General features: G+C 43.9%; 1 protein-coding gene across 2 annotated transcripts in view; it reads left to right on the plus strand.

Annotated features, from left to right (window-relative positions):
* Nucleotides 1–27,327, plus strand: part of RAB11FIP4 (RAB11 family interacting protein 4) — a 109,114-nt gene that overhangs the window by 27,369 nt on the left and 54,418 nt on the right. The window contains exons 2-3 of one of the 2 annotated variants that reach the window (XM_058817225.1): nt 7,590–7,677; nt 17,102–17,190. In XM_058817225.1, the coding sequence (XP_058673208.1) occupies nt 7,590–7,677; nt 17,102–17,190 (177 nt within the window). Of the gene's footprint in view, nt 1–7,527; nt 7,678–17,101; nt 17,191–27,327 lie in introns of those variants that run through there. The other variant, XM_058817227.1, reaches the window with a different exon arrangement.

Consider the following 27,327-nt stretch of genomic DNA (forward strand, 5'->3'; position numbering starts at 1 on the left):
CTCTGTGGGATTCCCCATAGACTGTTGTAAGATTGGTCGGCCCAGCCAAATGTCTTGTTTTGCAATACAGCATCAGAGGGAAGGAGGGAAATGGAATCCTGTTTAAATCAGCTGTTTAAATAACTAAATGAAAGGTTCTCAGTTCTCACATATCCATAGATCGTGGGAGAGACTGGAGAGAGAGGTTGGTCTTATGATTCTGGCACTTGCTCATTGTCAGCTGCTGCATTGCATTAAGAGGAACGAAATAAATGTGAATTACTCTTCTAGAGCTGTTGTGTGTATAAACAATTGATATATCCAGAGGTGTAGATTGGCAGAGGACAAGCTCACCAGAATTTTGCTGGTTTCTGGTTTGAAGATAAAATGGGGGAGGGTAATTTTTATAGCTGTGAACTGTCTCTTTGGGATGTGTACTCTGAGGAAATTCTGAAACTTCTTAATTCGAGGCAATGATCCTTTCTCAAGTGAGGTCAGATTCAGAGTTATTCACATGCACTCTGTTTCAAACTTCATTGGCGATTCTTTGTGGTTGTAAAACGTTTTGTTGTGTAAGTAGAGAGGTTAACCAGGAAGGTGTATGGTGTGAGAGAAGGGGTTCCTTAAGACTAATGACTTTTGGATGTCAGCTGTGGTTAGACATGCTAACTGTAAGGATGATACCTAGAAAATTGGGGTATGTATGGCAAGAATTGTATTTGTTGTTATCCCAAATTAGGTTTGTGTCATCATGTGTTAAAGGCTGCAAGTGATTTCTCATTCTGGAGCAGAAATCAGAGCATCAATTTTCCTAACACTGCCTGTATTTCTGTTATACACAAACATTTATTGAGGTTCATGGGATATTGTGTTCTCTTCGTAGCTCATGCCCCCTGTGCCACAGCCCCATGGGCACTGAGTGCCAGCCCCACGGCCTCTGGGTGCCAGCCCCATGGACACTGGATGCCATCCATTACCCCACAGCCACTGGGTGCAGTGTCCTTCCCCGCAACAGGGATCTCCCAGTCAGGATAAACCCTCCTGCCCTGGGGGCTGTGGTGTGGGTCCTACAGCTCCTCCAGAAGGTGTAGGAGGCTGTTCCTGCCCTGCTCTGCTCCCTGTGCCCGTGTGCAGTGCTGGGCAGGCTGGAGCTGTGTCCCTGCCCTGGGGAAGGGCAGCAGCTGCTCTGCCCTGTGTGCTGCAGCCACTCCCGCCTCAGCAGCTCTGCTGTGCTCACCATCTGTCACCCACCTGAGCCAGCGTGCTTCTTGCACAGAGCATTCCTAACACATCAGCACTGGAAGCTTCCTTTGCCTCTGAAGGCACTCAGCCACCTGCAGTGCTTCTGGAGCCGCCTCTTTCTTTCTGTGCCTTTGTGATTCACATTTCACATCCTCCTCATGGTGGATGTTTTCTCCATCTGGATAACTGCTGGATATTTTTCTCCCCTTGGACTCAGGTCATATTTGAAAGAAGATGCAATTCCATGTGTTATGCTAAACCCAGGCAAGACAAGTGAATGGACTCCCTTGGATTTGATTAGACTTTTTGCATTGCAGCCGTTAGTAAATGATGGATTTGACAGATTTAGGAATTTGCTCAAAGTTGAGGCCAAGATTACTCAACAGATTTGCTTATGTCATTTAGGACACAGTCCCAAGATCTGCCTTCTAGCTGGTAAATTGGGTGTGCACAGTTAAAGCAGAAACTGAAACAATTCTTTCTATTTACAGACAGCTCACAGAGAAGCCAACTTTCAGGCTTGAAGCCCACAAATAAAGGGGCAATGAGTGATGCTTGAAATCAAAATTCAAAGCAAATTCAAAGCCATTGTTTCCAGCAGTGATGTATGTCCCTGCATGCTTTGGGATCAGACAGCAGCTGATGGAAATTCATGATGCTGTTTGCAGTGGTATGAATTATTTACAATGCACAGTCTGCCAGGACTGAGTGGGCTGGCAGTCTGTTGGACTCATGACTCTGCAATGCTGTGCCTCCACTCCTTCCATGTGTGACTGGGAGCATGGTCCTGTGTGCTGTAGGGTCAGGCTCAGGGACAGCATCAGCTCATCTCCTGTGACATCCTGAAATGGTGACAGCTCAGATTGTAACCCATTTTTCTGGCCTAGGTAAATTTTCTAGGTGCGTCTCACCTTCTCAAAAGGCCTCAGATGAGGGACTCCAGTTGCTTTTTATGGTTCCAGACCCTTCCTAATTTATAGTTCTGGTGCTGATAAAACAAGTGTGCTTTGCTTTTAATTGAAGTCTGGTCAGTTTTATTTTGCAGATAATGGTTCTTTATGTCTTCCCTCTGCTACAATCTTTTTGAACCTGCTTGTAGTTCCCTGCTTGCAGAAGTCTTTTACCTAGCAATCATCACTTATCTCCCTTTTGCTAAATTAAACAGAAGAAAACTCGCTGGTTTTGGTTGTATAAGATGTTTTAATTGTATGTCAGTTCTCTGCAACACATCTGTGTATTCAGCATCCCATATGACAGTGGGTACCACAATTGTGTGCTAGTTTCTCCAATGCAATGTAAAATAATTTCCCTCTTCTTGTGTTGCTTCCCTGAAATTCCACAATATCAGAGAGAAATCTCATTGCTTTCCCCTCCATCTATAAATCCCATCTCATCCAAGACAGTCCTTCTGACTGAAGAGCTCCAACATCTGGGGCCACATCAGTGCCAAGAACACCTGAACCAGGGGCTGGTGAAAGGACAGGGGTGGCTCTCACACACGGGGTGGTCTCATTGCCCAGCCCTGCAGCCAGAGCACAATTCCAACTGTCCAGGTGTAAATTCACTCCCTTTCCAATATGGGAAAGGCCAATCTATTGAAACCAGGGCAAGTGCAGTTCTGCTGCTCCTTTTATAAATCATGTGGGAAGCTCGCTAATTCCACCCTGTGGCATTTACATGTTTAATCTCCTTTTGCTGGTTTTTTTGAGGTTTCTCACAAATGCTTCTGCTTCAGGAGATGCTGCCCAAATGTCACTGCCACAGCACAGCCTGACCTTTTCCTGCAGGTGCTTGTGTTGCCTTTGTCACAGCTCCCAGGTGCTCCCTGCTCGCACTTCAGGGTGAGACGTGCTCACAGACTCCTGCAGTATGAAGGCAAATTACTGAGACAAGTTGTTTATTTCAAATGGCATCCTCTGGCTGTGATTTGGATCCTGCTGCAAGATTTCTGTGGACAGAGCTGGTGTGGGGTCCCTCTGAACTCAATCACTTCTAAATCTTACAAGTGTTTTTTGTGTTAACAAAATCTCTTCCTTTTTGAAGAAAATTAAGTGAGGTCAATAGAGGTCTGAGTTTCTTCTTGCCTGCAAATGGAAGCAGGATTCAGTTCCAGACAGAAAATCTTTGCAGGAAAAAGTACTGATGGTGTCTTGGCAGCTTCAGCACAAGAGCTGGCCAGGGCTCTGGAGAGGGTACCTTGGCTGTTCAGTGCAGGTGCCTCTGTATTGAACTCACTTGCAAGAAAAGATCTGTTTCAATAAATCTCTTCTGAGGTCTGTCAGTGATTTGTCCTCTTTTCTCCCCTTCCTCCACTCCCTCTTCTATAAACCTCCTTTCCATTCTGCTTCTTCAAGTGTTCCCAGCCTCTTTTTGTGTGTCAGAAAGCAGCACAGGGCAAACACCCCCTTGCAGGGCAGCCAGGATGGCTGGGACACCCCAGGGACAGGAGGCAGCCCCTTGTGTGAAGTGAGCAGTTGTTACAGTGGAGAAATGTGTTTGCATTGAAAGGGTAATCACCCATTCATCCAGGCCAGTTAAACAATAGGGACAGAGGTTTGCTTTTCTCCAGTTGTTTCCCAAAGAAAAATGATTTATTTCTTCTCTCTTATGTCTTCTCTCTGACTATTGGATGTCTGCTGAAGAGTTCATTAGAGACAGCCTTGCAGCTGCCAAAAGAACCAGCTGGATTATTGAGCCTGCAGCTCAGTTTTCCTGCCTTTGTTCCCTTCCTACAGTGAAGAACGAGTTTGCAATCCTTGTTTGTGCTGTCTGTCCCACATGGTGGGGGACTGCTCTGTGCAGAGAGTGTCTGTCGCCAGCCCAGGACACTGCCCCATCTCATTGTGATGACTTCTGATGTTAAACTCTGGAGCACACCTGCTCCCTGTGCTGCTGTAGGTCCCACAACAATCACACACTCATTTCACACTGAATTTTGGCAGCAGTTGGTTGTGTGGTCCTGTGTCCATGGCAGAGCCCAGGGATGTGGGGCCCAGGAGCCTGAGTGTGCCCAGGGCTGGCCCATCCTGTGTGTCCCACCTGTGCACACGTGGGGTGTGCCCCCTGTCCCATCACAAGGACAGAGCTGCTGTCCCTCATTCCCTGCCAGGGGCTGGGCACTCCCCCAGTCCCAGGGGATTGCTGATTGCAAAAAAAGCTTCAGTGTCACCCAGCCTGCCAGGTGGGCTGACAAATCCATGAGGTTCCCAAGGCAATGAATAAATAAAACAACTTTTGATTCATTGTGGGGAGCCAACCCTTTCTGAGAAGGAGGAAAGGACTTTATTTCTTTACAAAGTGAAGCAGAAGGATGGTTTAGGCAGTGTGGACACCAGAGAAGATTTAGGGGTAGCTGTAGTTTATTGGCCACAGATTGAAATTTAACTTAAAGCAACGCCTTCAGTCTGGAATTAATAAGGAAGAGCTTCTTGCCTTATTCCAGAAAGCTATTGGTAAAAAAGCGTGATCAAATGCACTGCAGGCTCTTGAAAACTGTGTGCAAATATGCAGGGATTTATGTACCAAATGTGTGTGTATATTAATACACAAACTCTGTGCAAGTATCCACCCAAGCATGGTCCCTGGTGATCAAAATCCTTTTATCCTCTGACCTGCAATGGGAGCTGTGTTTATTCCTGGCTGAAGATGTGAGCGCTGCTGGCATCAATTCCATCAGGCTGTTCTGTAAATTCTTCATCATCTCCTGCACTGATGTCAGTTATTTGCATTGTGACATCCAACTGAAAACCTGCAAATTAGATTTAGGGGAAACTGGACACTGAAGCACTTTGCTCAGGTGATAATTTCATTTACTCTTAAGGCATTGCTTAGACCTAAATGTGAACATATCCTCTGTTCCTCCATAATACACACTCCCAGGCATATAACATCTCATTTAATTTGATTTTAAAAGTGTAATTTTAAATGTCTGAGAAGCTGGTGGACAAAAATTATTGGATCAACTTTGAGAAATAAACTTAAATTGCCAGATTCACCAGGAGCACCCAGTGACACCACTTGTTATAGCACAATATTAAATAGACTTGAGGCTTCCCAACTGGCTGCAGGAATCTGTGCATTAAAATTTAAAACACTGTTGTTTGTGAAGCTGACAGGGATAACACCAACCCGGATTTTCCATATCAAGCATGTCTCTACTTAATTGGTTTCAGTCAGGATTTTCAGCTAGTCTGGTGTGCATTAACCACACACTGGTTTCTGGTGAAGCAGCTTCTTTTTTTTGGAAACACAGATGTGTGTTCTGGTGCTCTAAATTAGTGGGGTTACAGTAATTCCTTGTGATGCCAGGGTGGGAATTTGATCATGAGTCACACCATAGCTGACATTTGGGCTCTGTTGCCCAGCTGGCAGGACTGGAGCTCTGCAATATGAAAGTTTTCAGAAAATGTCTAACTTGTCATGGGCTCTGAACTCATCATGTAACTCCTTACTTGCCCTGCCTATACAAGCTGATTTTTTATTTTCCCTAGGAAAATGAGAGGGGAAAGGATTTAATTTAAGGATCAAATTGTGCCTTTCTCATTCGATATCGAATTTTGCAAATGAGTAAATTTTTTTTCATTTTTTTTCATCCAGATTTGCATGTTCTAAATGGGCCCTTTGGCTTATCATGGCAGTTATTGGTACAGAGGGAATTTATAGGCCCTGAGAAGTGCCTGTAAGAAGAAGTGTCATGCGCACACACGAGTGAATTATCTGCAGGGCTTTGGGAAGCTGCTGGGGTTTTGCTAGCACGTGGGAAAAAAACCACACCAGAAAACTGAGAAACTAGGTCATGTGGATTCATTTGCTGCGTCTTTGCAGATGGGCTTTTGTTGCTGCTCAGGCTGACATTTCTGAGCTCACACGGTGCTGCAGCAGGATTCTGTGCCTGCTGTCCCTGCACTCAGCTTGCTCAAACCCCTCGGTGTCTGGAGGGCCCAGCCAAGGGCAGGGCTGTGTGGAGCTGCCTGTGAGCTCTCAGGAGCAGTGAGGGGCTGCCTCTGCCTCACTGAGGGTCCCTGCAAGGCGCTGGCACACCAGGGGATGTACACAAGCTCCAGCAGAGCGGCTGTCAGAAAGAGCAGCCAGCTGTGGGTCCAGGTGTGCACTCACCTCCCTGGACTGGTCTGCTTCTCACTTTATTCTTCTTTGGCTACTTGTTCCTCCCTTTCTTTTTTTTCCTAGATAGCACAAGAGCCTCTCCAGTCTAGGCTGCTTTTCTTCCTCTATCTCAAAACCTTCCTGAAAAATTTGCCAGACCGTTTTTGGGGCAAGTGCTAATTTGGTGACTGTGTTTAAATTCAGTATATTCTCATTCTATTGGTGAATAATGATCAGAGAGACTAAACTGTGAAGCTGAGATTATGAGGAGTAATTGCTTTTTTGCACAGGGTACTGTGACTGTGTTCACAGGGGCCTTAGGATGAGGGAAGAGACAAGGATCTGACTCCATGTTTCAGAAGGCTTGATTTATTATTTTATTATATATATTATATTAAAATTATACTAAAAGAATAGAAGAAAGGATTTCATCAGAAGGCTGGCTAAGAATATAATAAGAAGGAATGATAACAAAGGTTTGTGTCTCGGACAGAGAGTCTGAGCCATCTGGACTATGATTGGGCATTAATTAGAAACAACCACATGAGACCAATCACAGATGCACCTGTTGCATTCTACAGCAGCAGATAATCATTGTTTGCATTTTATTCCTGAGGCCTCTCAGCTTCTCAGGAGAAAAAAAATCCTAAGGAAAGGATTTTTCACAAAATGTGTCTGTGACAGTGTACTAGACACAACCATTCTCTCATCACGAGTATATTTTCATACTGTTAATTTTCCTGTACAAAAATTATATTCTCTGCTGTGTCAAGGAAGTTTGGTTTCATTCCAAGTGCCCAATGGGTTTTCTCTCCTATAATCCAGATTATTTAGGAAATGAGACTGCTATGGACTGTGCACATTTTGGTCTGTCCTTTCCCCTTCCCTGAGAACTTGTGATAGAGGGGTGGAGAACCACCAAGGTTTTAAGTTCCTCTGAGCTGAATGCATGGCAAGAGCTGCCAGAGAAGATTCTGTCAGCACCCTGCTCTGTGGTAAGAGGACCTCCCCTTATTAAGCTCTTGAGATCCCCATAGGACAGGATTGATGTGTCCCAGCTGAAGAAGTTTTTGTCAGATCACATGCCTTGGTCAGCACCAAGGTCATACAAAGCATGATTTCTCCTTGCAGAACCATTTATTGGCTGGTTCAAGTGAACAGTGTGAGTGTTCTTCAACTTGTAGTCGTCTGTAGAAGATACAGACTGTTCAGAGCAACAGACTATACACCAGGCTCAACACATATTTTATCATCTTTTATTTTAGGTGGAAAAACTGGCAAAGTACTTGGACCCGAATGATTTGGGAAGAATCAATTTTAAGGACTTCTGTCATGGAGTTTTTGCAATCAAAGGTATGTGCATATTTCTTTAAAATAATCTTGTTCAGTTCCCCTAATGTTTCTCTGGTTGCAGAAAATGTAATGATCAAAGACATCCTCTCTTTTAACTCTGGTTATTTGTAGTGACAGTAGAGCAGCTCTGGGAACAGAGCCAGGATATTTTTCCTTTTTTTGCATCTCATCATGCATTAATGGTGAGCAATGCTAGAGTTCTGCATCCATAGGTGCTTGGACATTGGTTTACTGCTAATTTTTATCAGAATAAATGTGTTGTGGTTTAAAGACAAATACAGCAGAATAAAGAGTAGCTTTGTGGTTAACAGACAGGGCCCAGGTTTGATGCTTCCAGATTCTGATCTGGTTCTGCCACTGATTTACCTCAGGGAGTTAGGGAGCCCTTGGGCTTTCAGTTCTCTACTAGGAGAATGTTAAATTCCTCTTGAGGCATCTGAAAGGTATAATTAGTTCATGTTGTTAGGGTACTTGGGGTCATGTATTGGAAGGAAATAAGTTAATTACAGGTTGGTGATACAAACCCTGAAGATTAAGATCAGGTGGATCCAACCACCTCCCTTCCAAGGAAACAGTCCTTGACATTGTTATGCTTTAGAGCTTAGCCTAAAGGCAGCAAAAAACCACTGAGGAGGGACTTCAGCTGATTTGCTGCTGATTGCTTTTCTGACTTCCCATAGTGAAATAATCCATCTTTTCTGGACACGTGCTGTGTCCTTTCTAAAGTGTTGGAGTGATGTCACAGCCCAGAGGCTTCACTTGGGGACAGGGTGAATGTCCCAGTGATGGTGGTGTGGTTCCAGCAGGAGCCTCTGGAGAGTCTGCTATGATGAGATTATTATGAAGCTATAACGATGCAAAACCATAAAACCACAGTACTTTTAATTAAAGTTTATGGCAGCCAAAGACAGTGTATAATTAGGTAAAATTACAGTGAGAAGCTGCTCTCATCAATATTTTTGGAGACACCATCCAAGGTGACACTGATGTGTTTGAAGAGAAGGCAAGAGAAAGCCCAGGAGGAAAGTTATTCCATTTGTGCCCAGACCCTAAAGTCTCTGCTTGGGGTTTTCCTTGAGCAGAAAATGCTGTAGCAAACTGAGTTGTAGTGTAAGACACAAGCTCTGTAAATCATCTGGTGTCTTCTGTAATTCATACTGTAAAGATCCCACAAATGCGCAAAATATGATCAGGAAAGGATATAAATGACCCAGAACATCTCTTCTGTGGTAACTGTGCCCTTGTCCACGTACTCTCAGTGGTGGACTGGGCAGCTCCATCTCCTTTACTGTGGGGACACTGTGAGAATATTGAGTTATCAGTCAGGAGGCCTTGGGGTTTTCATCCTTGCTCACCTTGTGGGACCTAATTCTTGTGTTCATATCCTAAGGTTTAATCCTGCAAAGATGTGACCAGGACAAACCTTGCACTCCAAGTTTATGAGCAGCTTAAAGCCCGGGGTTCAGATCATTGTGTGATGGTTGTTAGGATGTAGCTGTGAACAGATGCAGAGAAATCACCCAGTGCTGCAGCATCACCTAGAGCTCCCTTAGCACATCATTAGCATTTCAACACTTCAACAGACTCACTGCTAAGTGTTTATCATCCAAGCAGCAGCAGCTGTATCTATTTCTGATAAGACACTGTGCTGCATGTTTTCACAGCATCTCTTTAGAAACACTGCTTCTATTGCTCACCTCACAGCATGGAAATTTTATTCATCTTTGGCAGCCTGCCATATTTTCCTTAAAAATTAAATTGGTTATGTTGAAGTTCAGAAAGGGCATGCCTGCCTTTCAGAATGGAAAGCCTCCACCATGTTGTTTTAGTGCAGCCACATCCCAAGGGGAGTAGCAGGCTTATTATCAAACAAAAGCAATTTGTCTTGGCAGCAACAGATTATAAATATGATTCTTTGACATCTCAGCCTATTACAATTGCTTGGGGCAGTCAGATTAATAGAGCAAAATGAGATGCTACTATAAATCCACTGGGGTTTTCAGTAATAGAGTATGAAGTTATGCTATTCTTAGCCATGCAAGCCAAATGTTTAAATTGAAGCTTTACAATCCTAATGCCTTACTATATTTCTTATTTATGGGATTTCAAATTAATTTATCCTAAAGATGCTTGCCTTTACAGTATGGTGATGAAATTGTTTGCTGCACAGAGGTGATATAGTGTCAAGGTTTTTTGGTGGTTCAGTGCCTTGAATTTGTTTAAATCATGAGGTTTCAGACATCTAAGAGCAACAGGTTCAAATCAGAACTGACATCAAATCAGAGTTGACCTCTGATGATGTTGGTTTGAGCATTTCATATCCAGGGTTGGATTTCTATGAAAAGCTAAATACTGGAATTTGAGAAAATCCCAAACATCTAAGTGTTTAATGCTCTGTAACTGGTTGATAGAGAAACTCCTGCCCCTGGATCTAAAATCTGCAGCTTAGCCTCTCTCCTCCATAAACCAGGGCATTGTTTACTCTTGCATGGTACACATGAGAAGTGTTGTGTTCCTCTACAAATGGACATCAAGCCTTGTTTCCTCCTGGAGCTGCATAAACCTCATGCCATATGGGTCATGTACCTGTGGAAAACAGTTCATTTCCTGCAGCTGCTGAGTAGCAGGAGCTGTGGGTGAGGATGAGCACTCTCACTGACAGTGGGACCTTGGGAAGTGGTGGAGAAGATTTGTGTAAGTGAGGTGAGCATGCTGGAGGGCAGGAGGTGCTGCAGGAGCTCCTTCCCACTGTGTCTCTGGGGTGGAACACTGGGCAGGTGTGGTGCTTGCTATTTATGGAAAGCTTTGCTTTGTCTGCTGGTCTTTTGTGGATTAAAGGACTTTGCCTCAGCATCTGTGCCGAGTCCCTGCTGTCCAGGCTGCTTTCCCCATGCAATTAGGCTTTGCCAGAGCCAGGGATAGGTTTGCCATCAAATTTAAAGCTTTGCAGCAATTTCATTGGCATGCCAGAGTATGAAGGTTTTACTTGTGCTCAAGCTGCCCTCTCTATCTGCTGCCTGCAGGGCTTTAATAACTGTCTGCCTGTAGAGCAATTGCCATGAAATAACACCTGTAGCCTCTTGCCTAAGTGCTTTGTGGCACTGCTCAGAGACACTGAGAGCAGCCAGAATATCTCTCAAAGGCTGAATTCCCATTAATTTCAGCAGGGTCAGCATGAGAACCATTACTGTTTGCTCAGCAGAGCCAATGAGTGTTTTTGCTGCTCTGAATTTATATTGTACTGATCCAGTAAATATTTTCTGCCACTTGTAATACTTAAAGGCTTGAGTGGAGCTGTTAATTCCCTGTCTCTGCAGGCTGGTGGGTTCCACAGTCAGATATGTTTGCAGGACCAGGCTCTAATTGAGTCTGACTCCTCTTTGTATTCTAAGATTTCTATTGTCTTTCCTATCTCTTTACTTTGATATTCTGCTTAAAAGTACCCAAACCCTGACAAATAAAAGGGGAGCTCCCCCTACTGCCCTCGGTGTTACAGCTCACAGGGATAAGAGGCTACTGTATGAACACAGAAAAATAGAGAATTAAAATACAAAGGCAGATGTGTTCTGATTTTATAGCTTATTTTAGCCATGAAAACAGTGCTGACTGCTGTGCAGTGTTTGGAGGGTCGTGGCTTTTTATAACAGGAGAGACTGAGCCACGTCAGCACAGAGCATTTCTGCATTTCTGAATCTCTGTGCTTTAGCAGAATCACTGTTTTTTCAGATGAAATCATACAGCCTGTTGTCTCCTGGAGCAAGGGAGTCTTTCCTTCATGTTGTAGAAGTTTTAAGGACATTTTAGTTATGCTTGGTTATGGAATTTAAAAATGGAGAATTGTAGGATCTCCTTTATATTCATTAACAGTATGGAAGAGGCACAGCTGTGAATTTATACAGCAGTGAATTTCCCCACCTGCAGTAATAGCAACCTTTGAATCTTCAAAATAGTAACACAGACCATTTTGTGCCTTCAAAAATCCATCTCTGTGCTTCTCTAGATCCTGAGGCATCTCCTTACTGCAGTTGGTTGGAAAGCTTCTAGAAGCAAGCTTATATATAAGCACCTAAAAGTTAAAAAGTAGATATGTTTCTCTGTGAGTTCCTAGCACTTTTTAATGAAAATTCCAAGACTACAGATTTACCCAACGTTTCAAAGAAATGTTCCAAAAGGGATGTTGGCTGTTCTGCTAGCTCAGACTGTGACAGGTTATTTGGACTGTGAAATAATACGAAAATAATAGAGTATGAAATTTGATGGTGTTTTTTCAAAACAAAGTTTTCTAAAGCAGAATATTTGTGGCCTTCTGCTTCACTGGAGATTATTTTTTTTCTTAATAGCTTTTATAGTTCCATTCAGATGCTCCAAGCCAACATATTTCTCACAAAACCAGTGCCAAGTTTTGGCCATCTCCTTCAACTAATTATAAAATCTAATTTCCAGTCCCATAGCTGAGAAGAGTGTTGTGCCAGCTGTGCCCTGGAGATCCAGCATGGACTAAGAGATGGGTGTGTTGCAGTCATGTAAAAGGGAGATTATTTACCTATAATATCTAGGACCAGGACAGCTGCACCAGCATGGGAATTTCAGTAAAGCACATCAGAAAACCCCAAAGTCTACATGAACCCATTTAGGTTTGTAGCTGTGGATCTCAAACTTCAGTGAGGCTGTAGCTGGAGCTGATCTGATGGATCTCTCTGTTCTGGTAAGAATAACTTACTGACAGGGGTGGTGCTTGGGATGCTCCAGGGACAGGGACTGTCAGTGAGTGTGAAGAGCTGATCTCTCCTGGAATTAATTACTTAGAGCTGCTCAATGGACTGAAATTGGCTGCTCCTGAAAGTACTTGAGAGTTTTCTAAGACTCCACTAAATTTCACTAAATACACTCTGAAACCATAAATGAGTCTAATACACCACTAAAGATCCAAGGGCAGATAAAGTGAAAAGCTCTTGCAGTTAGGAAAAATGCCAGAAACCAACTACATTCAATTAGGTAACCAGATTTGATTTCCTATAGCATTAAAATTGCTTAATTGCCTGTGAAAATTGTCTGATGTGTTGTGGTTTAAATCTCCTTCTTGGAGCATTTGCAGGAAACAGCTTTGCTAAAATTGAATTTATTTGTGGCCAGAATGTCTCTTTGCAAATTAAATTTTTGTTAAGGTGGGAAAACCATTTTAAAATAAAACTGATTGTAAACTCTTAAAATTATCTCATGAAGAATATCATGTCTAGCACCTGAGTGAACTGAAAAAGTTAAAGGTTTATGTCTTCCCCTTCAGTGATTTGTAAATGATTTTCATCCTCTTTGCTTAGCACTGGAGATGACCCTGTTCTGGCCAAATGAATTGTGTTTGCTTTTGCATTTGTAGTATTAGGATAAATATTTTTAACTCAGATAATTTTGTCAGACCAGGCTAGAGAGTGACTCAGTGCTTTGTTAAACTAGAACTCGTACACATCCACATTTCAAAGTCTCTTGAGTGGACAGAGAAGCTGCTTCTGTGCTGGCTCATCAGATGTTTCTAGCCAAGAAAGAAATTTCAGCAGCTTGTGGCCACTCTCAATTTGTGATCTGATTGTTTTTTAGTCCTTTCTCCAGCCACAAGCTTGCTGCCATCTGTGTCACAGTGATTTACTCTGAGCACAGCCTTCACTCTGTGTCTCCATAAAGGGCAGCCCTCAGTGGGGCTGCACAAGGACCTGGAGCTGTTCCTGCCTTGCTCCTTCCTCTCTCTGCTTCCTCACTGTTATTGCAGTGCAGATAGATCTTCTTGCCAAGTGCTGCCCAGAAATGTAGATGAAATTTTCCCGACTGCAGCAAAGGAGAGAGAACATTGAGCACATTTATATCTTGTGATACAGGTAGACATCCAAATGAAATATCTCTAATCAGCCATGTAAGTGGCTTTCAGTTCTACCTTTTCCAGGAAAATGAATTTATAACAATAATAGGACATCTCTAGTGCAAGAGGCCCTTAAAGTAGCCAGGAATTATTCCTTTGCTTCATTGCAATGGGATATTTTTGGACAGATTCTAGCCTTGGGTGCACGCTGCTGCACAGCTTGAAATATCCACCATGGCAGTTCTGCAGACCTCAGTGCATGGGGTGCTGCTCAGGAGTGGTTCTGCTAGCAAAGAACAAATCTTTGTCCAGTACCTTCCTATTTCCATATTGAGATTTGCCAGAGCAAACCTTGATTTGTTGTTGTTTTCTGTCTGGCCTGTGACACACTAATTTAGCTCCCTCCACTTCCCAGGCTGCAAGCCAGGATGTGTTCTAATAAAAACATATCCTGGGTAATAAGAGCACACATGGCACACCATTGGAGACACTCCAATGTTCTCTCTTTATGTTACACCATTGTGTAACCCTCCTGGAGTACCTGAAAAATTCAAATTATATTTAGATGAGGGGAGCAAAAGGTGAGATTGTATTGGCATTGTTGCAGAAAAACACTGAATAAGAAAGCTGATTCATCACCTGACTGTGCATCACCTTCCTGGTGAGAAGGGGTGAAAGGAGGACCAAGGAAAAGACCTTCAGCATCCGTTCTCCAGAGTGAAGAGGTTACAATTTGTGTCCTCACAGGGAAGAGGAGAACAGAGAACTTATTCTTAAAACTCAGTTTTTAACAGGGATAAAAAAGTGGCATAATCTTGAGACTCTTGAAACCATTGGATATTTTTTCATTGATTTGCTGGATGTTGGAAGAGGTTCAGCTGTCTGCAAGGCAGTGGTGGTGTGGTCTAGTAATCTCAGAGGAAAACGGTCTCTCAGCATTTCCTTCTCTTCTTCCCTTTTTAATGGCATATAATCACATGCAAATCTCCCAGGAGGATGAGGAGAGCCAGGCTGTGAGGCCAGCCTGCATGCAGAGCAGGGCACAGGGGATCCTGCCTGCTGCACACCCAGACACCTCCCCACTGAAACTCACCCTGGCAGAAGGAGACTGGCTCAGCTGAACTTACACCCTGAATCTGCAGCACCAATGGAAACTTGGCCTGTCACTGCAGTAAAAGCAAGATTTGGCTTTGTTTGCCATTTTAAGCTATGGAGTTTGGTAATCAAATTGGATCAAATGGCTGCTGATGTTCTAGAAATGTATCTGGTGCTTGGCCAGGCTCTGTAGAAGCCTGGATCAGGTGCTCTGGTGAAGAAGTGGTGAGGCTGCACTGAGTCAGTTGGATTCAAAGGAGGCATTGCTTTTCTCCCCAGTGTTTTTATTGAACAAATGATAGGCCAAGAGCTATCATGAAGTGGTCCCCCCTAATGGACAGGGAAATGAAAGAATGTGATCAGGAGTAATCTTAGATAAGAAATGAAAGGCAAAGAGGGGAAACCGAAGACTCTACATTTCAGACCCTGGAGATCTGGGAGCTGTTTGTGACTCTAGCTCTAGCAGACCAGTCTGTCTGACCTTTTGAAAGGAGGCAAGGGAGAAACATTTGTCACACCCTTGTTTTGGGCAGTTAAATCCTTATTTGAAGACCCACAACTTCTGTGATTTTTCCCCACTAAAAAAAAAGAAAATTGGGACAGCACTGTTGTTAGCGCAACTGTATTAAGTAAAGCCTGGAATTATAGTGTAAACTATTGTTGTTGAGAAATTTTAGAACATTGTAAACATTATCTGTTCATTACACTAACCTGCATCCATTACTATGTAGCACTTGGTATTTATTTTCCTTTCTTGCTGGAGGTAATTCACTTTAAGGAGTGGTTGCTCCATCTCATGCAGAGACCTTTTAGCAAAGCAGTTCATACATGTGATGAGTCTCACAGTGGGTGCTGGCACAAGGCAGTTTGATGAGCAATAAGCTTTAGTTGTTAATGTCAAAAGGTAGAAAAAATAAATTGAATTTTCCTCTGTGAGAGGACTAGCAAATAACCTTAGGCAACACTTTAAGCTAAAACCAAGAGGAAGAAAAGGATTATGGCTGTGTGGGAAATGTGACAGTTACAGGTAGGGCAAGTTATATAGAAAGATGCTCTCTCCAGGCAAACAAGTTTAACATCTTTCCTCTGTCAAACAGTAGATTATGTTTTTGATTTTTAATCCCAGATAAACTCCTCTTTGGGAAGTGACCCTACCACACATTCTTTCCCACTCACTTCTCCAGCAAAGTGGGTATTTAACAGCTTTATTTATCCTCATTTATCTGCTCAGTACCACCTGAGACTCTCACTTTGCTGCAGAAGCTGAAAAAGGAAAAAAAGGTCTTGCTGCCTTTGTCCATGTGACATTTCTGAAGTTCTAGTGATGTCTCCATCCAGCAGGTGCTGCCTCAACATGAGCCTGTGTGTGGCAGACAGGGACAGCACAGTGATCCCCCTGTTAGGCTTCTCCATCTGGTCATTTTTCCTGGTTTCTAAAGCACTCCTTTCCTTTGCAAGGGACTCCTCTCCATAACCACAACATTTCTTCATCCCTACAGATGTTATTCCTTCATGTAAAACCAGGAGAGAAGGTCAGCTAATGGTATAAACCTGTTCAGTTCACACTTCCTTCCATCCCCGTTTCCTCTGGCTCACCTGCTTTGGGATGCATGTGTAATGTCAAATATATTGCATTAGTGCTGTGGTGGAAGGGAGGAATAACTGCTGGGCAATGGCAGCTTCCAGGTAGGATAGTGCACAACAATGCTGAGAGGGTTTCATACAGTCTGGGCCCAAGGCTGTGAGCTGGGTGCTCTGAAATAACCTGGCCTGACATTAATGCCTTCTGCAGCTCGCCCTGCCAAGTGCAGTCACTGGTAATTAATGACGAGCGAGGCATCTGGTGATTTCAGTGTTTCTGTATTTGTCTCAGGTTTTCAGATGAGAGAAGGACCGAGGGAAACACAGATATTGATTTTTCCAGCTCTTAATGTGGTTGTTTAACAAAAGCAAACACACAAGCTTCAGGTCTCTGGTTACAGTGCATAGATATTTGCTTGTGAAACACTCTGTGACAGAGGTTTTTTCGAAGGGGGATTTGTGACACTTGGGCATTGTCTCTTTGTCATTTTGACCAGAGAAAATCAGAAGCAGCTCCACCTGACACTGATGTGCAGTAGTTGGTAGCTCATGCCAAGCTGCAAATGCAGTGTTTGACTCCAGAGCCTGGGTTTGGTTAGAGGTGGGTTGATGCCCCACAGGGTGGTTTGCCAAGCCAAGACATGCTCAGCTTTCAGTTTCATTGCAGGCTAGTGTATCCATGCTGAGATAATTGCACTTTTCAAGTTCCACATGTTGAATGTGTGCTGGGCAGAACTCTGAAGGCAGAGTTGTGTTACATCTATCTAAATAAATCCCAAAGCTGCCTTCCAAAGTTTTGTGCATACAGATTGGCTAGAAACCAGTGTTTCTTCCTCCATTGTCCATGTAATGGACAATAAGCTCTTGGCCTGACCATTTCCTCTTGTTTCTCTTTGCCAGGCTGTGAAGAGTTACTAAAAGATGTCCTGTCTCCTGAAAACTCAGAGCCCCAGCACTACCAGCCACAATATGTTGATTACTATTACCAGGTAAGAGAAGCACTGTTCCTGTCTGGTGTTAGTGGGCTGAGGAAGCCTCTGGAGTGATATGTAGTTGGATCATTGCAAATGTTGTTGCTTTACTTGGCCTATTGACTCTTCCTCCCTAGGTGCATGGCTGTCAGCAAGCCATCCATCCTGTTTAACTGCATTTAACACGGGTTAACTGGTGGGAAAGTATTTAGCATTTAGGTAATGCTCCTCTTACAAGCCTCAGTATTCACCGGGCTGGGAAGGGAGATCCCTGTACAAGCTCGCTGGCACCTCACGAGTGGAAAACACTGGTTTGTATCTAATTTAATCAGTCAAACTTTGTAGGTGAACAAGTCCTTAGGGACCTTCTGCAGATAATAAACAGGGCCTCAGCAGCTGTTGGACAGAGGAAACAATACACCATTGGAAATCTTTGCTAGTATTTTGGCTGGTGGGTGTAGCATATTTTTAAACCATTAAAGGTCCTCATTTGTATCCTGAATTTGTCAGTGTCTGTGCAGTCTAAGAAGTAGAGCACTGCTAAGTTTTTCTTTTAGCATCTCTTTGTCCCTTCTTCACTTTACTTTGGTTTTAATCATCTCCACTCATGTAAAGATTAAAGGTGCAGTTGGCATCGTGCATTCAGAGAAGGATTGTGTGTTAGTGGTGCTACAGACTGCAAATGATAGAGAAATCAACAGGACAAGCATTTTACCTTCACAGGTAGTGAAGTGTGGGGACAATTCTCATGTGTTGAGGAAGGATGTGATAAGTGTGCTGGTGGGCTGCAGTTGGTTTCACTGTCCATACAAAAATTACAGAGACATTTCCTGCACCTCAGTGCCCATCACCACTCTGCTTGTTTCCAAACCCCTGGTTTTTGTACCTGATGACACAGATACCCACCATGCTGTTGCTTGGTTACCTTAATAGATGCCATAAACCAAACTCCTTGGTTTGCAGTAGCTGATAGAGGCTATAAAATACAAACAGGCTCTGCACAGTCAATGTTCCCCTGTTGCTATGCAGATGTGTCAGGCTGGTTCTGACACTCTTACAATGCAGGTGACAGTTGGGTCTGTATTCCTTAGAGATTTCACATCTGCTGTCATGCCAAGATGTGCTGGGGAGAGCTCTTGAAGACAAACTGCAGAACTCTGCAAACTGCACCTCCTCTGCCATTCATCCTCCAGGAGAGCCCGAGGGTTGGAATTGCAGTTGCTAATCCTGGTAACAGCTGCTGAGCTTCCCATTTGAGTGCTGGATTTGTGCCTCTGGAGAGGGAGGGGGCAGAGGGTGACCCTCCCTGTTCAGGAAGAGCTGGTCTGACCCTGCTGTGCTGGAAGCCCTGCTGGTCACTCCTGATGTCCACCAGCCCCCTGGATGGTCCCTGCAGGGGATGGCACCGCTGCAGTGGGGTCCTGCAGTGGTGTTTGTCCACTTTAATAGAGCCAGTGTGGGATTTGTGCAGCCTGGGAGCAGAACCAGCTCCTTCCACACCTGCCAGGCCAGGTGAGCTGTCGTGGTGGGAGAGAACAGGGAATGGTGTGCACTGCTGTACATCCCACACTTATCCCACAGCTCTTCTGCACCGCTGCTCTCCGGAGGGGCTGGTTCCACCTCCCATCTCCAGGTGCAGTTTGGAAAGTGTTCGCTAGATGTCAGCTAAGGACTGGGAAAGGGCGTGAGCAGCCTCTGCTCCCGCCCCGAGGATCCTCTGCTGTGGCAGGAACTTGGAATTTTCTGGCTGATGAAGCAGAGGAGAGCTGAGGGTCGGTGGATTTGAGGTTGTCACCGTTCATGGTGTTTCTTCTCCGTTCCCAAAGAAGAACATATGACAAACACATACACTGTCCTTGCATCTCCCAGACCTTAATGAGTGTGAATTCCTGGTGCTGTAATCAAGTTTGTGGGCAGCTCCCATTGGCACAAATGGCAGTTGCCTGTCTAATCTGATTTTCAGCCCAGTATGCCCTTTGCATGTCTCTCTAATTCTCAGGTGCACTCAAATTCCCAGGCAGGAGAAGGACACAACTGCTCTGATGGTACAAATAGATACTTTAAAAAGAAATGCATCTTTTTTATTCCACCCAAGGGGCTGTGCTTACACAAAGGCAGGTGCTGAGCTGGTTCATTGTTATGCTGTCTCTGCATTGATGACTTGAGAGGAAGTTTCCCCTGTCCTCTGCTTTCACTTTTGCTTCCCCTCCCCAGAGCCCCCTCCCTGCATTGTAGCTTTCTGAAGCCCAAAGGCAGCAAACTGAAGAGGTAAAGGTAATTCCAAGAGGTGGGATGAAGTGGCAGGGGCCACTGTGAAGTGCTGAACTGGTCCAGCTGTTTGCATATGTTGAGTCAAATGGGGAAGAAGAAACTGCCAAGCCTCCAGCCTTTAATTAAAATCAACTGAGTGCAGTTAATTTAAAGGGATACATAAAACCCCTTGATACCAGGAGCTCGGGGCATTTCATTTGACATTTTTTAAATGGTCTAATTTTACTTTTTGTTTTTCTTCAGTGTAAACAAAGAACAAAAGCCAACAAGCTTTTAATGTCTGAAAACTTTGTCAAACAAAAAAAAATAAAGGCAGGGAAAAAAATCCCATTGTGTATGCAATTCAAAATGTAAGGGCCATTCCATGGATGGTTGTTCATGGCCTGTATTGAGAGGCTGTGTGAGTGATATCACAGGCAAATGGAGAGCTCTGCCTTTGAGCTCAAGTCTGTTAAGGTGTGATATGCAGAACATAAAGAGTGTAACTTTTATGGGTTACTACAGGATGTCCCACTGACTTCCATCAGCATTGATTCAGGCTGCAGACTGTTTTCTCTTTGGACCAGAGGCAGCTGGTCCAGAGAAGCTTAGGAGGATGGGATTGCAGTTAGGAGACGGCAGTTCTAGAGCCCTTCAGCTTTGGAACATAGAAATAAACCTTTTCTGTCTGTCTGTGAGTTGAGTCTGTTGATTTGGTTAAAGTCTGAATTGTGCTCTGTTTGAGGCACTGCTTCAGTCAAGTGCTGTTCATTAGTATAATTTCTGTCTCTCACAGCCTTTAGAGAGGTAATAGAAATACTCAGAATTTGCCAGAAGCCAATTTGTCAATCCTAAATTCCTTTCCCAGTGTTTGCTGCTATGGCCTCAACTCTTGTTTTGGCTTCAGATTGAAGGGAGACAAAAGTCTCCCTAGTCCAGTTTGCTTTGTGGCAAGCATCTAGTAGCACTTCAGAGGCCTTGGATAGCCTTTTGGAGATGGTAACCAACACAGAGTCCACATCTCAAGCTTGTGTGTGAAAAGGCAGGCCCAGATTGAGGCAGCTCAAACAAAGCAGAGTGCCTGTGTCTCCAATTTCCAACTGGCTGGCTCGGAGCCTTCCCGGGCACACAGCCAGCTGGAGCACTGGCCACAGCACTCACAGGGCTGGCCTGGCTGCATCTGCAGCTCTCGGGCCAAGGTTTGCACTGCCGGCCCTGGGAAGCACTGGTGTGGGTCTAGGGCTCTTCTGTCTGAGCACCAAGTTTGGGGAAATGGGAATCAGAACAGGAGCTCCTTTGGCAGCTCTTCACCTGGTGGATTTGGGCTGTTCAGATTTGAAGGGAGCCTGAATTGAGACCACCCCAACAGGGGACACAAGAGGGGGTTGAGTGACAGATCTTGGAGCCTCTCACATCAGCTAGCAGGGCACTTCTGAGTGCTCCTTGTGAAGGGACAGGCTGTTTTCCCATGTCAGTTGTTGCCTTTTCATCTGGAATCGATGGCCAGAAGCCACATGTGCAAACCCAGTGGAAGAGCATGTTGTAAAGAACAATAATGGCAGGGTCCTTGTTTCAATCAAAGCTGTTTCTTATTAACTGGTGCTGTATTGAATTGCCACATACCTTTTTTTTCTGTTCCCATCTGTAAATAAGAGTGAGTTTGTCTCTTCCCAAAGTACAGGATGATCGCTGCATATCAAAGAATGAGCTGTCTTTTCAGTCCTCTGTGTGTTCCCCTGCCTGCCAAGTGATTAATTACACTGTATGAACAGCAGAAAAATTGTTGAAACATGACAAATAAATTGTGTTTGCCTCTGGGATGGAGCTGGGACTGCTGGCTGATCTGCTGCTTTGAAAATATTTTCAGTAGCAATTAGGAATCCCTCACCAGCTTGTGAAATAAGTTTTTTTCCCTACTAGCTGCTTAAGGATATCTCCAGACACCTGTGTCAGAGCAGAGGGGACCTTCTGCACTGTGAAAACACTGATACAAATGGGTTTTTCACTAGGCTGTAGAAGGAGGTAGCAGGAGAGCCAGAAACCAGAATATTTTGAATTTTAATCTCATATATTCTGTGTTTAGAAACAATGACTCCACCATGATCATTGCATTGCCAGTGTTTTTGGAGAGAATAACTGACCTCATTTGTTAGAAGATTTTTCTTGATAGTGTTTTTCCTGACATCAAACTCTGGTGTTTCCAATCTTAATGTGAAATCCATCTTTCCTTGCACCTTCTGTGGCAGCAGTAGTGGAGACACTCCTGTCTTAACAAAAAAGCACCCAAGGGTTAAGGTGGAAATGCCTTTTCAACCAATGGCCAAGAGGAGAAGCCAGTCAGTGTGGTAAGGACAAGCAGTATTAAACACATCAAACTGAAGCTTTTTCCCCTGTTTCTTATCATCCTCCAGTTTTCTGCAGCACCCACACGCTCTGCTCTCAGTCCCTCTTGGCTCCCATTGTGTTTTGAGCCCCGCAGATGCTCAGTGTCTGTGTGTGAGGATTCCCCTCCCTGTGCTCGGGACCTGGGCTGTTTCTGCCCCCCTGGTATCACACACTGCATGTTTGCAATTGCTGGGGGCTCCTGTGTCCTGCTGCCCCTGTGGGACCTGGCACATCCAGAGGTCTCAGTTGGATCCAGTGCTCCTAAATCTGCCAGGTTCTCCTTCCCCTCAGCTCCTGCTGCATCCTCTGAGAAATAAATATGCTCAGCATCTCCAGAGATGGCCTTTTGGGATGCCCAGCCTGATCCCAGCCCCTGCTGAAATTGGTAGAAACAATTCTTAGCCCCTGGCAGGTGTTGGATCAACCTCTGGGGTTGTTCCCAAGGTCGTTGTCTGAATCCTTGCTGGAGGGGTGAGGTGGGAGAAAAGCTTGCTCAAGTACAGCCATGCAGTTATAGAGAGAAAGAAGTGCCTGTTCCTAGGCAGGATTTGACAGTGGCAGTGTGCACTGTCTGCACCAGTGAGAAGTTTATTGTAACCTCTACAGGCAGTACTCTCAGCAATTCATTTTTCCTATTTTTTTTCAAGCATCTAAAAGCAACATTAACTACAACTGCTGAGAAACCCCAGTGAGCAATTACCCACAGCAATGAAGAGCATGGTGTGCCACCATTTGGAATTCATTTACATGGAAATTGCCTGCTTTCACCTGGTGATATTCTGAATTTTATTTTTTAGGTTTGTGCATACATGCAAAAATAACTGTCCTTGGTCAAAACACCTGCATAAAAATAACCTGCCTCTGTGGCTGTTCAAGCTGATTCTGAAATGTTGCCCTGAAGAGCTGCTGTACTGAGAATGAGCAGTTCTGCACTTGGGGCAAGGCAGGCACCTTTCAACAAAATAAATGCCAACTCCTCCAAACACAGCCATAAAAGAGATTGAAGATTATTTTCTTTTTTCAAAACTAGCTTGAATTTTTGATTTGGTGGAACATCACACACTGACATTTTTAAAGGGGAAATTACTTCACCCCTGACTCATTTTTGCTCAGTTGTGGTATAAAATATCTCAAAAGAAATAACACACTCTGGTCTGGTCAAAAATAATTCTTCTCTTTCTCAAAATATGTTTTGGGTTTTCTTTAGGGAGAAAACTGAGTTTTTTACTTTCTTATCCTAGGCTGGGTCAACAAAATACTCTGGGATCTTAGAGCCTGTAGGCTGGAGAAATCTTCCCATGCAGTTCTTGGCACAACACCCCAAATGCAGCCCCAGTGTGTGAGGCCAGCAGGGCTGGGGGTGACCTGGCAGAGCAGCCACAGCCCTCAGAATGGAGAGTCTCAGTGCAAAGTGGTGGTTCAGGGAGGGCCCTGTGAGAATCCAGCATCTGAGCTGAATTTGTAACAGTGCTTTTGTACAAATTCTGCCAGTTAGCTGGCTTAAATTTTAAGCACCTGCTCTTGCAGGTGAATCACTGTGATAGAAGCATAAATCAGTGAGGGGCCAAAGATTGTTTGCTTCCCCACAGGGTTGTGTCTGAGTTAAGATTTACTGTTTCTTAGGGCTAAATTTGGGTGGGTGGTTTGAGACAGGGGGAAGTGTGACTGCCTGGTGCAGACGTCACAGCTGTGACTCGGCTCCAACTGAGCATTCTTCCAGGCATCCAGAGCAAAGTCATTCTGTACACTTATCGTTATCTATAGATTTTTTTTGAGTATTTATTTTCTGTGGCCCAGGTGGAGTTTTGTGTAGCATTCACAGCTTTACCATTCTGAAGCTTGTCACCCCTCTCTATGGCAGAACCACTTAATAGACATTTTCTGTCTCAACCTGAATTTTCTTTCTGAGTCATTATCTTCAACCTTTTAATCTGCTGATTTTCTGACAGAGCACAGTTTTGGGGGTGTTTTTTCTGAATTTGTCCGTTGCCATGGCAAAATATTCCTCCCATCCTTGGATAAACCAATTTAGGCTGTGTCATAGTCTTTAGGTAGAAGCTGTGAAATGACTGAAAGCTAAAAGTTGGTGTCTTTTATTGAGGAGGTCTCATCCCTATTGATTTAGTCCTTCAGGTAAGTATGGCTTTGTGGTTTAGTGCCTTTTGCCTTTTGTTTGATGTACTGAAAATCTGTCCACTTCAATATGTGGTATGTCCTGAGTACAGCATTCTTAGCAATAAAAGCAAAGAAATATTATGGCAGCACTCGCCTTGCTTTGTGTTCCTGTGAAAGAAATGCAACTGCTTGGTCAGAGGATGGTGAGCAACTCCTGACTGATAGACAAATACAAAATATCTGTAATAAAAGTAGCTCTATGAGGGCAGGGCACACAGCATTCACTGGCTTTCTTGACACTTGCTTGTCAAGGAAACCTTTGTGCTCCACTCCATAAATTGACACTGGTTCTTTCTTACTTGTTTACTTGTTTTGTTGTTTTTTTTTTTTTTTAATTTCTTATTCTACTTTGTATCATTTCTCCTTGCTGCTTGGGGAAATTTCTGCTTCATTTATGGAAGATTGTGGGACAATGCACAGTTGTCTTTCTTCTTGGAATATTTATGGTGATAAGGCTGTGAAATTGAAGTATAGGGTTTTTTTTTAAGTAAATAACATTGATTTAAATTGGTTGGTCTATTTTTTTGTTTGTGGGTTTGAGTGTTGGTTTTTTTCAGAACAAGAAATTTCTATGTAAATGTGTAAAAACTGGTTGATAAAACCAAGCTGGTTAATAAAACCAAGATTCCAGGTTACTATGAAACTGTAAAGAGAAAGTCAACCACAGAGGGATGTTCTAGCTGATAAAACCAGCAAAATCCCTCATTGCACAAACAAACAAAAAGGATCTGACTGCTTCTTTTCTCCCTTTGAACTTCTCTGACAAACCTGAGAGCAGTGTTGTTTTTTGAAGGTAGCTTCTTTCATTTTTCAAAACAATAGCTGCACATACTACTAGAAACTTTCCCACTAAAATAAAAACATTCTTCTGTAGGTGAAATCTTACAAGAGTTGTTTCTGTCACACAGCTATTGCTGTGTTGAGACAGTATTGCAGGGTTCAAATACATTATTCCAGTAGCCTCAAGAATTGCCACCAAAGTGACCCAGACAGTTCATGAATTGCCCAATTCCTTTCCCAGTTAGGAAAGCTCCAGGACACCTTTCCCACGTCCTTTGTCTCTCAGGTCTATCCCAGCTCTTGCCACATCCAAAGTCCCCACAAGAGCTCGTGGTCTTTGTCCTGCTCTCTCAGGTGTCCCCAGGCTCTCCTGGCCTGGCTGTGACCGGGTCCTGCTGTGGGACTCTGCCACAGCAAAGTGTCACACAAGTGCCACCATGGCAATGTCCTGCATCAGAGGCAGCAGAACTGTTTAAAATTAAACCAGTATTCAGCTGGGCTGATAGAGCTAAAATGAGATCTTGATTATCCTGTCTGTTTTTAGAAACTGGAGAAGAATCAAAAAGTAATTTTTTAATTTTTTTTTTTTTACATGCTGCAGTGTAGAATGTCTTTGTCTGGGTGGAGGCAGGCTTTGCCAGCCCTGTCACACATCTGGGCTCAGAGAAGCAATTTGTAACTGAACAGGAAGAAAAAGTAGGCCAGCCTGCAAGAGAGTATCTAGGAATTACTCCTGAGGGATTTGTGCTACACTGCCTCCAGCAGCTGAAATAACAGCATGAAATTGCGATTAAAAATTAAGAAGAGATATGGGCTATTTGACCTTCTTTCAGTCAGGGACACAGAGGCCCTGCTAGGATGGGGATGCACAGAAATGCAGCTTCTGTTGAGCAATTATGTGCCAGCAAGAGGCTGCTGAGGTTCATCCTAAGCTCCATGGAACAGGGAGATAATTTCTTTCTTTGCAGAACCTAAACCAGTTTCAGCACTGGTTAAAGTGGAGAGAAACTGTCCTTGCTCCAACAGCTACAGATGAGAAATAGAAAAGGAACTGTCAATTGTTACATTTTCTGAGTTTACAGAAATCCAGGCAGGATTAATTAGGCCCCTGAGAGGCCATGTTAATTAGGATTTAATTTGCCAAACTTGCTCTTTGGCTCACCTTTTTACCCAGACTGTTGGTGTGAATGCCCAGCTGACTCCAGCATCAGCTGGGAGCAGACCATGAGGCAGAGCAGCCTGCTGGGGTGGATGTGTACCCTGATCCCAGGATTGTTTTGGAACTCAGTTATGATAAGCTGCTGGGAAGTGTAAGTTGGAATAATAACAATAATATAACCATGGCAGTGTTGACACAGAGCTGACGCAAGTGCTGATGAGCATTTTGGGCTGACAATGTGAATCTGGTGGCTCAGTCTGAACCACCAGGGCTAGGAAGGGTTTGGAAAGGGAATGCACAAAGCAGAAAAGGCATATCAAAAAGGATGATTCCTTGGAGCTTGTGCCAGCCTGTGTAAATAAGCCTGTGATAACAAAGTGTTTGACTTTGCAAGAGGTTTTGGTTTGTCCTGAGCTGTGGAGCCTGAGAGTCGGTGAGGAGACAGCCCTGGTGTGAATCCTGCTCCTTTGTTACCTCTGGGCATCAGTCTCTGGTCACCCCACAGATTGTGTGGGGAAGAGGCTTTCTCAGTGTGTGTTTGTGCAATGCCACCAGAGCCAAGCAGGATAATGACTGGAGGAGAGAAAGTTTGCAGGCTCTGCACCCTTTGATAGGTACAGCAAATATATAAATATGGTATAAATCCATCACAGAGTTTTGGCTACCCATTTGTATGGAATAGTGCAATACTTAGGTAAACTGTCTTGCCCATGGTAGAAATTTATTCATAGCACCCTAACAAAGCCTGACCTCATTTAAAATGGGGAGAGCTTCTCAACTGACTTGACTGTGCTGCCACCTTCTTCAACTGACAGAGAGGATGTTTGTCTGGTTTTGGTCACAGAATAACAGACAGAACCTTAGGTATTTTTGTGTCTTCTCCACAAGAAGTTTCCTTTATCTGTAATTGTTCTGCATTTATTACTGCCATATGCATGTTGAAAAAATTATTGGTGTTTGTTGCGTCAGTGAGTTCTTAATCATTGTGTCCTTGAAGGCTGATGCCATTGGGGAACATTTCTGTGGGTAACTGGGGCATGTGTCTTTCATCAGGAGATGGACATATGGTCACAATGCCCCAAGGCACAATCATGGGAAGGTCTAGTGCATGCAAGGTGGGAACCTGTCCAGAATGGAGAGGAGTATTGAAGAGCCATGAAGAACTGTTTGTCAGAGTCTTAGATGCTAAAAATCAATTTAAGAACATAAGAGAAACAAGTTTGTGTTCCTGCTGAGCTGGTTGGGAGTTTTTTTCTCACCTTGTAAGCTTTGGAGACTGTTACAGTAGGAGCTTTACCCATATATATCTCTTCTTCCAACTCTTACAGCTTCACCTTTGGCAGGGTTCTCTTTGGGTTTTCAGAGTTTCAGAATTTAAAATGGCTTGTCACTCCTCAGAATATTTC

Source organism: Ammospiza caudacuta, chromosome 19 (assembly GCF_027887145.1).
Source record: "Ammospiza caudacuta isolate bAmmCau1 chromosome 19, bAmmCau1.pri, whole genome shotgun sequence".
NCBI classification, from domain to species: Eukaryota; Metazoa; Chordata; class Aves; order Passeriformes; family Passerellidae; genus Ammospiza; species Ammospiza caudacuta.